Raw genomic sequence first — 15,806 nt, forward strand, 5'->3', positions numbered from 1 at the left:
CATGTACTTTGACTTTTTCACTACCACAAACTTTGGAGTTGACACCTGCAATGAACTTTACAGCATCACCCCAAGGGACCAAGGCAAATTCATGGGGGAAAAGTCATGATAATTTAACAGACTCTCCATGTTTACAGACCATATAGCCCTTGAACAACAACTGCTGTGGGACAACAGTAGGCCAGGGCTATTGCCTCATGTCCTGATTGTGGGCTTCCTGAAAGCACCTGGCTAGCCAACAGAGGCAAAAGGATAGTGGTCCTCTAGAGTTCTTCTCAAGATCTCTTTCTGCCCACTGACCCCACCTGGAGTTTCCATTGAGTATGAACTGCCATTCTGTCCCTTTAGTCAGTCTGAGTGAATTGTTATGGAGCTCTTCACTGTTTAGGACTTCATCATCAAGAATATAGCTTCAGTGCAGTAGCCAAAGAAATAAAGCTTGGTAAAAGGCAGTAGAATTGTTCAGAAAATGGAATCCAATCGGAGACACCAATTATTAGATACTTGACCATGACTTTTCTACCATTTCCAATGGCTCTCTGGGAGTTCAACAAACAAAATACATTTGCTGCCAACCTGTGAAATAATCGAACACCAAGCAGGCTGGAAATGTGCAGTTTTATTTAAAACAAGGAAGTTGGTATTTTTCAGAACCCGTACACACACTAAATGCTTGCACATTCGTATAAGGTGACAGGTTACCTGCAACGGGGGATGTAATGTATTATGTATAGTTGTACTTTTTAAATGTTAAAAAAGTCAAATTTTACATTAGATTTTACATGACGGTCCCATACTGTGACAAAATAATCAAATAACTGTAAAAAGAGGAGTAACTGAGTCACAATAAAATTCAACGGGGGTGGGGGAGATGTATAATGTACATTGTCATCTGTTGTTCAAACTGGTGTTGCTCTTTCAGCTTCACATTTTTTAAAAAAAAAACTTTGGATGTGCTACTTGTAAAAAGCAATTCAAGTCAAGTTCTTCAAAACTGTCCCACGTTTCTTCAATCCCATTCCATTTAAAGCCTGCAAACTCTGTAGTTCTAGCTATTTTAAAGATGTGATTGTTTATTCCCAATACATGGTTTAAAAATATCTAGCAGTGCAAGAGATATGGTCAAGAGCACACTCCTCAGTCCACTTTCACAACGCTGTAAATCTTACTAACGAACCAAAAGCAGGCAAAGAATCCAATTGTCCCTAAAAAGAGAGAGAGAGAAAGAGAGAGAGAGATAATATCCAAAAGAAGTTAAACAGCTCCTGAAAGGCAGCAGGGTCTCATGAACAAGGGCGGGCAAAAGATAAATGGCAAGCCAGAGGTGGATCAGTAAATAGTTTCTGGTGGATCAAGAACTTCCTTGAAAGAATGCAGAATGGGGATGGGGGCACACAGGGTAAGGATGATCATCCAACCCTGCAAAACACTTGAATTCTTACACAAGAATGCACAGATAAGATCCATTAATAGTTAATACAGAACTGATCAAAGGTAACATTAAAAAATTCATCACACACTAGGACCAAGATTCTTCCTTTTCCCAACCCCAGGCCTACCTCACTCAGCAAAAAGCAGTTACTCAATATGCTTATAATCCACAACTCCTGAACAGGACTAAAGCAGCTACATTGTAATTGTTGAGAAATGCTACATAATACTAATCTTTGTAAAATTACACACACAGTGAAGGGAAAATAAGTCGCATCTCTAATCTTGATTTCAGATTTGCATATCAATCTTTTTTTTCAGATGTATTTCTGTGTATGTATTCTGCAGCTGCAATCAAAACCCACATTTTTTCTTAATTGGGATGAGAACATACCTTGTGACATGCAGGGAAGGGGGGTGTTCAGCAAGCATCTTCCCTTAAAATCCTTGTGCATGCATTTTAGCATTAGTTAGCTGAACAGAAAGGAATGCAGGCAAGGGGGGGAAACCCACCATTGAAACTGACCAGACTTTTCCCACTGTGTGTGTCATTACAAGCTGTAATCATTGACAATGTGTGTGTGTGTGTGCATGCACCAAGCATTAAAAGATCAACACAATGCTCCCATTGGCCCCTTCTACAACTATTTCTCTCTTCTCTTCACATTCTCAGCCTCTCCCCCCACCCCCCAATGCTAAGCCTTGTTCTTCCTTCCAGGTTCTTTTTGCCCACACCAGATCTCCATGTTTCACTTTAATGGGACCTTCTTTGCAAACCTCAGTGGTTTAAGTTTTGGCATTCATAGGACCTTCTGGGAGTCTCTCGTTCCAGTAAGACTTGCTTTTCTTTTCTACCAGCCTGGCAATGGGAGGGAGAGCAACTTAAAAAGCCCACAACTGCAAAAAGCAGCTCTGTATGATGACGGGCTGTATTTTCCCACTCCCCCCACTTGTTAATAATACAATTTGTTGACTGTGAACTTGAAGCTTTCCAGAAACTTCATTCTCCACATGCAGAGTCCTACACCTCATTGTCTTTCCACTCCCTCCCCCAACACACACATATTCTGGCCCCTTTCCCCCCACATCTGTTTTCTCACCTTCTCCCTGGGGGGCGAGGGTGGTTTGCAAGAAACTTCCCAACAGGACCTGGCTCTTTATTAGTTTCTTCCTGGTTCCTTCCCCCACCCATGTTTTGCAGTGAGTTCTCAGGTCGGAACTGGTTGTCCCCTTACCTCTGGCCAAAGGGTTGCAAGTCTCAGTTCCCACCACCTCAGCTGATCCTGAACTGATGAGGAGGCTAGAGAAGCAGAATGAGCAGCTTTGCATTCACCACACTGCTTCTAGAGACAGCTTCTCAACTGTACATTGAGTTGTTGGTGATTTAAATCTTGCTTGTACACTGATGAACAGGAGGAAGACTGCAGAAGGTGCAGAGTGGGAGGCACGACCTCAATGTGGGTGGGGGACTGGACTCTGAGGGGCAGGAAAGGGGGAGAATTCAAAGGAATGTGCATGCTTTTGAATTACTGTAGTTTGTAAGCAAAGCAAGGGGGAAAGCACTACAAACCCACTTTCAGAAAAGCCAGGAAAACAGCAAATGGAAAGATAATTGAGAGCCAAAGGGAAAAAATCAATGCAGAATTTTAAAAATACCCAACAGACATGCAATGTGAAAGTGGGGGGGGGGGGGGGGGAATGAAGAACTAAAAAGATAATGCAACAGAGAGGCATTGTGAAAGTGAGGGAAACCACCGTTGTATAAAGGGGCCAAATCTAATGTTAATCTTGCAGCCGCAAAAACAAACCATTTAAAAATCTATCAGATCAAGCTACACATACATTGTTAAGTTCACAAAGACAATTGTATTTTTATCCTGCCCTTCCTCCAAGGAAGCACACACGTTGCTTCCTTCTCCACACTATCCTCACAAAATGAGCTTCACAGCTAAGTGGGGGTTTGAATCTAGGCTCTACACCACTGTGGCTCCAACAGATCTAAAATTGCTTAGTGGTTAAAACATCCTTGTAATTCACCATCTAGACTAACTTCTGAGCTACAGGAAAGAATGTATGACTTTGAGGGCTTTGTATTACTATTGCATCATATCCCACCTTTTTTACACTAGATTCCCAGGTGGTCTTCCATCTAGGTACTTGACCAGACCCTGTCCTGCTTAGCTTCAGAACAGTGGCTGCATCTCATGCTCTCTTTAACCAGTGGTGGGGAAGATCAAGATTTAAATCACCAACAACTCATGATGGTCTTACTATTTAGCCTCAGAATAAGGTCACTCATGGAGTAGTTCCTACCTCCTCCAACCTGTAGGACAGAGGAATCCCCTCTCTATTGTATACTTTAGACTCAGACAGCTGTCAAAACCTAGAGTCAGAATCTTTGCTGCAAAACAAGGAAGACTGAAGTGGCTCGAGAGAAAAGAATGGAAGTGGGCCAAGAGATATTAGAAAGCATGGCAATATATGTTGTGTTTCTTATGGTTCTTTGAATTCTGAGGGAACCAGGGAATCTTTATTAGGGATTCCTCAAAGCAAAGACCAGCCATGGTTTTTCAGGCTGTACGTAAAGCCATTTTACTCCCTGTTACCAATCTTTTCTTGCAACAGTGGAGGGCTGAGCAGGATAAAAGGAAAGACAGTGTTCTGCTCTTGTGGATCTTTATTCAGGAGCTAGAAGTTTTGGTTATGCCAATGTGCATAGCATTCCATTATTCTTTACTTCCTCTCAAGCCACATGTACTTTTTCTAGTTTCCCATTACCAATAGTTTATCATCCAGTTGCTACTTCTACATACCATCTTCAAAATAACCAAGTAATGGAGAGAAGACCAGACTCATTAGAAGCATCCTGCCTTCTTAAGTGACCAAGCCTCTGGGGTATTTAATAGTTGCAACTGATGAAAAGACATACTTAGGAAATAAAATGAAGAAGCTTCCCCCACTTCTCCCTCCCCTCCACACTATACACCTGGCTTATTTCTCCAGTCTCCAATATTGCCACTTCTCTTTCTAGTTAAGGCTTTTTCCCACAGCCTGCTATTATCTTCTGCAGATTACCCTCTTCCTCTGGGTTTGCAGCTATCATCCTCTCAAACAGTGGGGTGATGGCAGATTTACCGCGCTTGATAGGAGATCATACGCCAGCCACAAAAGGAATTTAATTCCTTTATGGGCTTGACATCTCCAAGTCTTTCCAGTTTACGGTCAATTCTCACTCCTCCCTACTGTGTGTGGCACTCCTGCGACCTTCATGGCCCCCCTCCCTGAGTCTTGCATTTGGAATCCTCATTTCTCATTTCCTTGGTATCCTCCTCCTTATCTTTGCCCATTTTTTAACATCTAGGGCTATAAAAAGGATTTCCATGGCTAAATGCTAAAACACCACATTTTTGGGAGTCCATGAACTTATCCTACTCAACCCAAAGACATATAGGAACCACTGTGTTTGGTACACTCTGAAGACTGGGGTTCTGGTAGCCAATCATTCACTGCCCCATATTACCAGAGGCCCCAGTAAAATGGTTCTCACAGGTCTGTGGGCATTTACATTATAAATTGAAGTGTGCCATATAACTGTTTTGCATGTTTTCATTCCTGGAGTCCCCAGTTTGTTTGTTCCTTTTATGCCATTTTAACACAATTGATGCAAAGACAGTATGCAGTGAGTGGGAAAAATTTTGCTTGAGGAAACTGAAATGTTGTAAAGGTTAAACAACAGACTCAGTTCACACAAGAAAGAAGCAAAAAACCCCAAAGAGATTTCCAAACTGAAATAGTGTGCCGATGAAATTCAGCAGAATCCTAATTTCAAACAGGAAGGGGACTTTTAAAAAAACACAAGTCTACAGATCCTACTGGCAGATCCTACTACAGTCTACAGATCCTACTACATACTCTTTTTAACGTACACGTTGGTCTCAAAACTGGCATGGCTTAGAGGTCCAGCATGATCAAGAATAAGATTCCATCACAGCAAACCAAGATCGCCTTCATGCAAACCATAAGTTGGTGATCTAGCAATATGATAGTAACTAGAAGAAAATTCAATAAGCCTCTTTGGGCTGTTGCAGCTTAGCAGCAGTGCTCACTGACACTGAAACCTGTCATCAATTAGTTCAAGCAAAGAAATAATTGAAAACATCAGTGAAGAACCAGCTCACAATTGCTTCTCCCAAACTCTCACAATGTGTGTTGTTTTATGAACACAATATTTTGCAAAGCTCTCTTTCTAAATACAGATAGCAACACACAAAGAAGTATGTATTTCTCTACCCATAACACTAAAATACTGGTCACCCAATCAAGTTGTAGGCAACAGATATAGGACAACAGACAAAATGGGTAACTAATGGAAATCACTCACAAGATGCAGAGATGGCTTGGAAATTGGACTAGAGTAGATCAGTGGCTATTAGCTATAATAGCAAAATGCAATCTCCATGCCTCAGGACAGAGCGAGAGCAGGGCCCAGAGCTGCTGCATTCATGCTGCTAGTGAGCGCTCTGAAATAACGTAGTTAGTGAGGGCGAGAAAAGGGATGCTGAACTTGATGGAACCTCTAATGCAGCAGGATTTTTCTTATATTCTTTTGAATTCAACAATAAGACCAACTTCTGTATGATACCAAATTTTAATGTAACTGATTGCTAATGTGATGCTTTGTGGTTGGAATATCAATATAAGATTAAGCTGAATTATTTACTTGATAAAACATAATAATTATAACTATCAAGGAAAGCATAAAACAGCATGGATTGAATTATTTTAACTTGGACAGACAACATAAGACATGGTTTGTTGTATGACAGTCCTTGGACACGAGTTATTGTTGATGACTGTCTCATATAAATATCCAATAAGCAAATGTATTGGTGATTGAGTCCCCTGTCATTTTTATCAAAGCCAGTTCATAAATTACAAGTGTCTGCCTTGGTGATGAAAATTATAAAGGGTTTTATTAAAAAAAACTCATAATGCAGATTAGTACACATTTATCCAACATATTCTAATATCTGCTGGAGATACATCAAGACAGGCAGATTTAATAACAGACCTGTCCAATAACTGAACCTTTTATGCATCAAGACTCAGATCTTAACTGCCTGTAAACCACCTCTGCAGCCATTGATCTGGTTTTTGTGCTATTTAAACAATGTTATATGTGATATATGGAATCAAACACTGACTTAAAAGCAGCAACAAGAATGTATTGCTGTGTGTTAGAAATCACAAGAACTTATTTCTTTAAATTATTTGATAGTTTGGATTTAGGAGTTACCTAATAGGTTTAAATTGACTCACTGGTGCAGAAGTTTAAGAGACTCTAGTAAGAACTAGAGCTGCAATACTGCAGTCTGAGCTCCCTGCTCATGGCCTGAGTTTGATCCCGGCGGAAGCTGGGTTCAGGTAGCTGGCTCCAGGTTGACTCAGCCTCCCATCCTTTCAAGGTCGGTAAAATGAGTACCCAGCTTGCTGGGGGGAAAGTGTAGATGACTGGGGAAGGCAATGGCAAACCACCCCGTAAAAAGTCTACCATGAAAACCTTGTGAAAGCAACATCACCCCAGGGTCAGAAACAACTGGGACCTTTACCTTTTAGGTTTATTGAGAAGTGTTTGTTTTTTGTAATAGCTTGAAACAATAAAATCAGAGATGGAGTTCAACCATATGTATTTTTAATATGTTATGATGTAGATAGTATGGTCTATTTTCTTTGCTATTTTCATTAATTTTTAATCAACTGCACTAATATCATACAGATGTTAAATTGTAAATCAAAGCTCTTCTCTTAAAAGTGATAGCATCTACGAAAAGGCTACTTTGCACACTTTGGCAGACACAAAGTCAGAAAAGTTTACTCTTTTATCAAAGGAACAATTCCTTTGATCACCACTACACCCTGTGTAGGGGAGAATACCTCTGGGTCAGGTTATAAATGAAAGATAGCTTCTTATACTACACACAAAGCTAGGAATTTATCAGGTAAGACACTGGAATGGATGGATCAGTAGTTGGACAGATAAGGGAGTTTTTAAAATGTTTTCTAATTCAGGAAGTATAGCAAAACAGTCAAAATGCTGGATTTTAGTTCATTTCAGCACTCAACTACCTTCTGTGATTGGCTAAAGATCCTATTTTCCATAGCACATTATTAAAGAATGAATCTGATTTAGTGCATGAAACAATGGTTCATTCAGCAACATAAATACAGATGCTTTTTAGGGAGTGGGTTTACCAAAGAGAATTGGCTGTTCCCATATTGACACATGCTAACTGAAAAAAAAGCACACATTTGATAGCTGATTCATTCCTTGGCAATCTTGTCCAATTGCTAACCCTCTTTATTGCAGAATATATATCACTGTATTCAAATGTTTGAAATAGTCTATAACCCAAAATGCCCCTTCTTACAGCAATAACTGCAGTATTTTACTAACCACTGCTTTAGTCCCAGGTTCTCAGGGCTCCATCTGCATTCTACCTGCAGAATGCAAACAGCATAATATAGAAAACACACAGACACACCAGGTAGCAGCTATCCAAGTGCAGTTTGACAGAACGAGCAAATAACTACAGAGCTCCTCCACACAAATAACTGTCAAAGTTCACAGCCAAAAGAACAGCCTGTAAACACCACTGCTGAAACTAAAGCAGTATGGATCCTATAAGTAACCGAGTGGGAAACTATGGGGAGCCCTCATAACTTGCACATAATATATTTTTAAAGGCTTAGAGCTGATTGAATGATATGTTCAACAGACTTCCTTCGTCCTCACATGTTAACAGTGTGTGTACATGTACATACATTCTCATAAAAGGAGCGTTCCTCTTTAATTACAGAGGGACACTCAAACATCCTACCTACCTTCTGCAGCAATGCAGTCCAGCAACAGACAGAGCATGACAGTACTGACTGCGCAGTAAAGTTCAATACTTTGAGATAGGTCCCAGCAACGCAGTGGGAAATCTTGTTTCCCAAACAATACGCAGCTCAACTGAGACCTGTCTTTCCTAAATAAGCAGCCCTCAGTACAGCAATGAAAGTCAGAGAACCCTTTCCTACCAGGCACTCTGTAGCTGTTGTTTTCTGTAGTCTGCCATCTTACAAATGTAGATGTGGTCTGATTTGTTGTGGGTTTTTTTGTTATCACTTCTACAGAACATTTTACCTGCCACAAAATTGGCAGGCAAGATGTTGCTCAGTGCTTGAAGTTGCTTTCTTTTTCCAAGAGCTGAAAGATGGCTAACTCATCAGAAATCAGACCCGTTTTATTATGCCCAGACAAACATCTCCTCATCTTCCCTTTGATCTTTTGCCTTCACTGCCTCTGTAGCTCGTAACACAGGATCAGCAGCAATTCTGAATTTGTATATCCCATGTTAGTGTGGGAAATGGCTGAAGTTTAATCAGCTGCATTTTTACATTATTTACAAAACACAACCACAGCCTTGGATCACTACAACAACCAAAGCCAAGATTCTTGAAAGCTAACTGCCTGAGTCCGCTTGCGGAGAAGGCAGGATAGAAATTTAAAGTAATAATAAATGAAATAATCTACTGAGCTCCTCACACCTTCATTTAATGGAGAAATTAAAATTCTAAGCATGGGATCACTGCAAGAAAGCAAAAGAGAAAGCATTCTGCAACCTCACTCTATATCATATTGCTTTCAATCCACAAACAGTGATGGCTGTTTCAGAATCTGGAATTCTAAACACTATTTATCCAGAAGATCAAAATGCAGTTTTGAAAATGTTATTAATTCACAAGTGAAAATGATGATCCCAAATAGAGAGTGCAGGACTGCCATGTATTTAGACTAAATGCAGCATTTTCTCTTCTGCCCAAAAGCAATAAGGCAAGAAGTAATAACAACCACCCCTCCTCAAATATTCACTTACCATATCATTGCTTTGAAATCCATACTGTAAATTGCTAGGACCAGGCAAAAAAAAAGGTAATTGAGAGAAATCATGTGATGTTGGACCAACCTAGCCAATCCCTGCATTGCTGTCATGAGCTACTGGGGCAGCTCTGAAAGCCCCAATCAGTAACTGAGGGATGCCCGGGGGGGGGAGGGGGCGGGATTGCAACCGCATGAACCCCTCCCATTCACTGCCATCCCACAGAGAAAACACATCAGGGCTATCTGAGACTCTTATTAGGCACTCTGGTGCTATTGCAGAAGGACTTCATTAACGTCCTTTCTCTTCATCTCATTTTCCTACGAACAATGACACTGCCCTATGCACACTGCTTTTACCTCCATTTTTGTTTCCCACAACAGATTACCCAGAGAGCCTGGTAGGATGCTTTTGGCAAGAAATATGCTGAAGAGAAAAGGGTTACGGAAGCCCTCTCCCCAGCATCAGTCTCCTACTTCAGCAGCTGCATTTTGTATAAATAAAAAAGAATCCCCCAGAAGACTCACAGGCTACAAATAATGCAGCTTTGCTGTCAGCCAGCAAAACCACAGTACTTGCAATGGCGAGGTGGTGCTTCCTCAGCCCATCTGTGGCCAGCCTTCCCTCAATGGGTCACAAATTCTAACTTCACATTGTCATACTGAAGGCGGTCTTTGACTGCACTAAAAAAATTGGAGGAGGGTCCATAGTTAAAGGCAGATATGCAGAAAGACCCAGATCAAACCCCTACCATCTCCAGTATCATAAGGAATGGGGCACAGGGACTAAAAAATTGGGACCACTGAAGTGTTAATGAGGAAAAACAAACATGCGGTTCTACAGAATGTTCCCAGATCATGGCTCGGAGAATCAGAACATGATGCCGGAACCAAGCCTTGATGAGGGAACACACAGACTCAAACTTCACCAAAGCATATTTAGGCCTCAGTGCCCTTCATATCAAAGAGACCAGGGCAGACATATCTGAAGATTTTAATCCCTTTCAGCAGCTGTTATGACAATTTCAATTATCATTTCCTATAAGAAAAGGATATTTCTAATTCTAGCAATTTCCATCATGCAAGTCAAACTGAAATTGGCAGAATGGCAGTTAACCTCAGCTAAAACCCAGACAGGCATTAGCATATTGTTTTAGTTCAAAATTAAAACTTTTGAATTTATTTGGGGTAAATTACAGAGGACAGCTGGAGCTTGCTTGCAGAGCTGGAACTTAAAAATGGGGGGGTTGATGGAAACCTGCCAGTTCTCATATTTGCTTTCTAAAGAAACGTGGGATTAAATCCTGCTTGCTTTTTATTTCCTTTCATTTGAAGACAAGAAAAACCTATTTCCGCAACCCCAAAACAACTATGAAAAAGGCCATCAGTGCAAAAAATGTCTCACTATTTGGTAGCTAACTCTGTAATGTGTTTCATTTTCCCAGCTACCCAACCCATATGCATTTTTTTTTTAAAATGTGCACACACACTATAGCGCTGGTCCACATATATGTGTTTGTTACTTCGCTGCTGGCATCTGAACATGTATAGATTCCTCTGAAAAACACTGAACAAGTGCTTGTGTTTTAAATAGGTCACAAATTCTAACCTCACATTCTGCTGTACTGAGGGGATCTTTGACTGCACTGCTAAAAAAAATGGAGAAGGGGTCACAGTTAAAGGCAGATATGCAGAAAGACTCAGATTTAACCCCTAAAATCTCCAGGCTAAAGACTTCAGGGTAAAGGGACTGGGAAACAGCCTTGTCCGAGACCTTAAAATGCCAGTCAGATTACTGAAGCACATAGTCCACTGAATTAGCAAAACCAAAGCTCCCAGCCTGGTTTGCTCAACTACTTGGCACTCACCAGTGAAAAGGAAGAAAATCAGAACCATGATCATGGTATATCCAAAATATAAAATAGTGCTGGCAGTTCCTGTAATCTGAAGTTTTGAGAAGAAATAATGAACTGCATAGATGAAGAGATAAAAGGCTGTGAAGCTGCTGGTTAAGAATGATCTCCACCACCAGTGATAATCCTGGAAGGAAAATGAAGAGAATATTTACTCAGTTACTTACAAAAGCTTTACATGCACAGCCAAAGGACCTATTTTAATTCTTCATTGGACATACCTCTGCTAATTACCCTGATCTACTGGGAAACAAAGTACTGCCATTTCTCATTTTAGTTTCCATTTGGAAAAACTTGGCCTAAGAGTTCGCATTCTTTAGCTTGGGTGGATAACTAGAGCTTAACATCTGGTACATACCTGACCTTAATTTACTAGAAAATTTTAAAAATTTGTCCCTAACCTTAAAGCATATTTGCATGGAATGTAATTAGGTCTTGGGATAGCTTCATTCACTATAGCTGATCTAAATTTTTGTTGGTAAAATGAGTACCCAGCTTGCTGGGGGGGAAAGATAACTGGGGAAGGCAATGGCAAACCACCCCTTAAAAAGTCTGCCATGAAAATGTGATGCAACGTCACCTCAGAATTGAAAACAACTGGTGCTTGCACAGGGGACTACCTTTACCTTTAAAATACTCCTGTACTTCCAACATTTAAAATGCATAGCTTTTTATATATGATGTAGGCAACATGAAACTAATATATAAATATACTATAATTTCTACAAGCACAAGGTATTCTCTTCCTACAGATTCTTCCCACCTGTCTATTGGAGATCTCCACATTAAGGGATGTGCATTTGTTAAGTATTGTAGGAATCAGAATCAAACATTAGCATGACTGGCCACCTGCCGATGTCACAGCACAGTTGAGTGGCCCACCCCCAACCAGAAATGCTGGATCAGGAAACATCACAGGGGCTTCTGGGTAATGTCCCATATCCTGATGGGATGCACACAGGAGGGAATGGAATCCTGACTCTTGTGTGGTTTTAGATCCATAGGCACTGACACAACTAAAAGGAGCATGATACAAATTGTATTCTACTCCTTCCAAAGAAGTCAAGACCAGGGAGGGGCAAGGAAAAGAAGAAAGACATGTTGGAGGGTCCCCAGATAGCCTACGGGTGAGGCAGTTGGCCCCCTTCCTGGAGCATCATGACTTGGCAACAGTGATCCATGCAACGGTCACCTCGAGACTGGATTACTGTAATGCCCTCTACATGGGGATGCCTTTGTGCCGAACCCGGAAGCTGCAGCTGGTGCAGAATGCGGCAGCTAGGCTGTTACTAGGGAACCCGAAGTGGGAGCACATACGGCCGGGGCTGTGCGAGCTGCACTGGCTGCCAGTTATATACCGGGTTCGTTACAAAGTGCTGGTCATTACCTTTAAAGCCCTATATGGTCGAGGGCCTGCCTACCTTAGGGACCGTCTCTCCCCATATGTGCCCCAGAGAGTGCTGAGATCAGGGGGAAAGAACTGGTTAACAATCCCCGGGCCGAAAGAGGCCAAATTGAAGAGCACGTGTGAAAGGGCCTTTTCGATCATCGCTCCGTGCTGGTGGAATCAACTACCGGATGAGGTGGGGGCCCTGCGGAGTCCTGACCAATTCCGTAGGGCCTGCAAGACCACTCTTTTTAAAATGGCCTTCGCCTAAATGAAGGCTTAATGTAGACCTGCAGTAGATATAATCTACTATATCCATCCGCCACACCCACTGAGGAAAGTATCCGAGATGTAGCACCGAAAATGTTAATTTTAATTGCAAATGATGGTTTTGTGTTGGTTTTATTTATGAATTATGTATTGAACTGTATTGATGTTTTATATTGTAAATTGTAATTTCATATGTTGTAAGCCGCTCTGAGCCTGCTTCGGCGGGGAGGGCGGGATATAAATAAAATGTAATATTATTATTATTATTACGCCCAGCTAGTACTCACTGATGGTGAGCAATGTGTATGAATATGCACATTTCAAATGTCCTAAGAATCTCTACTAGTCATTAAGGAAAGAAAAGGGTGGACTGGTCAGGGATTCAGGACACTGCATAGCTATCAACTTCTATATATACAATGTCCTGAACCCCCAATCAGCCCACCCCTTTCTTTCCTTAAGGAATGGCAGAGAATCTCAGGACACCAAAACTTGCATAGAGACTCTGCATCTCAGTGGTGCAGTTAAGTTGAGAGACTCTCACCCACTCCTCAACAATAAGCCATTTTCATGATGGTATTCAGCTCTGAAACTCAGAAACAAAAATGGCAAATGCAACCAAGAGCCCACACTGTTGTGTTTAAAAAAAAAAAACCTGTTCCAATTGGTGTACAGATACAACAGCATCTTGATGGTACAAAGAAAAGTGGATTTGGCTCTGGAACAGCAGCAGTCTGTTTCACTGGCAATGGCAAACAGAAAAATCTCAGTTTCTCTTCCCCCTTTAGCATCTTGGTCTTCTGCCAGCATGCAGAAGTGCTCCCTTCCCCCCTCCAACAGCTGGCCACAACCAAGCTGCTTATTACATAGAAAAGACCATCCTGACGTTCCAAGCATAGTATCACCCGCTTTTCTATCAAAGCAGTGAATTTCTGCACAGCTGGAAGCAATGACACCACAAATCTTTCCAATATGGCTCTGTGCTGGAGGACCAGTAACTTGCAGATGTGGCTCAGCTCTCCTGAAACCACCAGCTGGCCAATCTATCCAGCAATACACTGTGATTGGCTGTGAAAGGAGACGTCTGTTTACCTCAGCACATAGATGAAAATAGCACAGCAAGACTGTTGCCTCTGAACACGTGATCAGAAGGATAATAAACACTAAGAACAGGAAGCCAAACATGTAGTACATTTGGTGGGACCTAGAATGAGAGAACACACTCTGTTGATATGCAGTCCAGTCTCTCCCACCCTACCCAAGTATCCAGTTATCACTGTGAAGATTTAAAAGGGGATAACGAGTGGTAGTACAACAAGAGTTACTATTATTTTATTTTTATGGCACTGTCCATAGGAAGGATGCTTTATGGGGTATGAGAACATCAGTCCCTGCTCTGGAGACTCCATAACCTAAAATTCAACACAAGGAACTAAACAAAGCAAGGGGTGTGAGATGGTAGCAAAAACAATGGGGAAAACATGTATTTAGTCCCACTTATGGAAAGGTGAGTGAGTTTTGAGGAGGGATATGAAGGCAGCTAATTCTGGCTTGCCACCTGGGTATCTCTCAGAATTCATGATGTCTGTAATGCCATAAGAATTAGGGTGTGAGTCTGCAAACCCAAAACCTTTGTTTCTCATTCTTGCTAACATGGTTTTTCTTCCACTGTCCTTCAACCCATGTACACATCATGTCTATCTTTCAAACAGACTTTTGATTAATTCTCTTGCTCCGCTGCAACGCACACCAGCTGTGATCAGATACTTTTTTTTAAGAACTAGTCTAGCATAGTAGTTAAGGAAATGAACCATGAACTAGTAAGCCCCTTGTTTCAAGTTCACCTTGTTCATGAAGTACCTCAGGGCTTTTCAGTTTAGGGAAAAAAGTTTAAAAGTATGGACGAAGAAATAACTTTTTCTTCTCCTAAAATATTAGAACTCAAGGGCACCCAATGAAATTGAATCAGCATGAGATCTAGCATAGACAAAGGAAAGTACTTCTTCACATAACACATAATTAACTTGTGGAATATACTGCCATGAAATGGAGTGATTGCCATTAGTTTAGACCAGTTGGCCACTGTAAGAAACAGGCTGCTGAATGTTGGTCCAATTCAATAAGGCCTTTATTATGGTCTTTGTTCACTATACAAGCTATTGGCTCTCAGCCTCACTAAAACCTAGGGTTGCCAAGTCTCCCACTATGGCAGCAAATCCCTGACCACCCACTGGGTAGTCTGGTGAGGAGTAAAGCATACACGCACTGCCTTGGCTGCAATGTCATTTCCAGGCTGAACCCAGGTGGGATATCATACCACTTCAGAACTTGGCAGAAACTACATGGTTCTACCACAAAGTTTCCTCCAAGTCCTAGAGCAACATGACATCATTTCTCGTTCAGCCCAGAAATGATGTCGAGATGTTGCAGCAACACAACCCTGCCCGCCCCCCATACTCCACTCCAACCCAAGCAGGATCATTCATCTGAAATGTGGAAGAGAGGAATTCTAGCCAGCCTTGCTGAAGGGATTATTACATTAACATGTATGAAGCACAGCAAGGACTTAGCAAAGTGGTATGTTAACAGTAGCCCCATACTGGACACTGCCATCTTGAAGTGGTATCCCTAAGCCTACTAACTGGAAAGAACAGTTCTGACAGCTTAGAGGGACTTTCCCCCCTGAAATAAACTGGAGACAATACACTCCAAAACATATACTTTAAGTGGCAAAAAAGTAACAGTTGCCGATTGAAAGAGAAGCAAGCCATATCCTGTTGTTCTGTATGTGTTACTGTTCTAAGGGTGGGCCCAAGCCAGAGCAGAGACCCCCACAGACATGTAACTGGTAGCCTCCCTGGAGGACATGCAGTTTTGCCACAAG

General features: G+C 41.5%; 1 protein-coding gene across 1 annotated transcript in view; it reads right to left on the reverse strand.

The window, feature by feature from the left end:
• Window positions 1-599: 599 nt before the first annotated feature.
• The window catches only part of LOC132579082 (transmembrane 9 superfamily member 2-like), a 45,793-nt gene continuing 30,586 nt past the window's right edge, over window positions 600-15,806 (reverse strand). The window contains exons 15-17 of the mRNA XM_060249233.1: window positions 14,015-14,126; window positions 11,221-11,392; window positions 600-1,205 (exon numbers count right to left, since the gene is read on the reverse strand). Of these exons, the coding sequence (XP_060105216.1) occupies window positions 1,138-1,205; window positions 11,221-11,392; window positions 14,015-14,126 (352 nt within the window). The 3' untranslated portion in view covers window positions 600-1,137. The remainder of the gene's footprint in view (window positions 1,206-11,220; window positions 11,393-14,014; window positions 14,127-15,806) is intronic.

The sequence above is a fragment of the Heteronotia binoei genome, chromosome 11, assembly GCF_032191835.1.
Source record: "Heteronotia binoei isolate CCM8104 ecotype False Entrance Well chromosome 11, APGP_CSIRO_Hbin_v1, whole genome shotgun sequence".
Classification (NCBI taxonomy): Eukaryota; Metazoa; Chordata; class Lepidosauria; order Squamata; family Gekkonidae; genus Heteronotia; species Heteronotia binoei.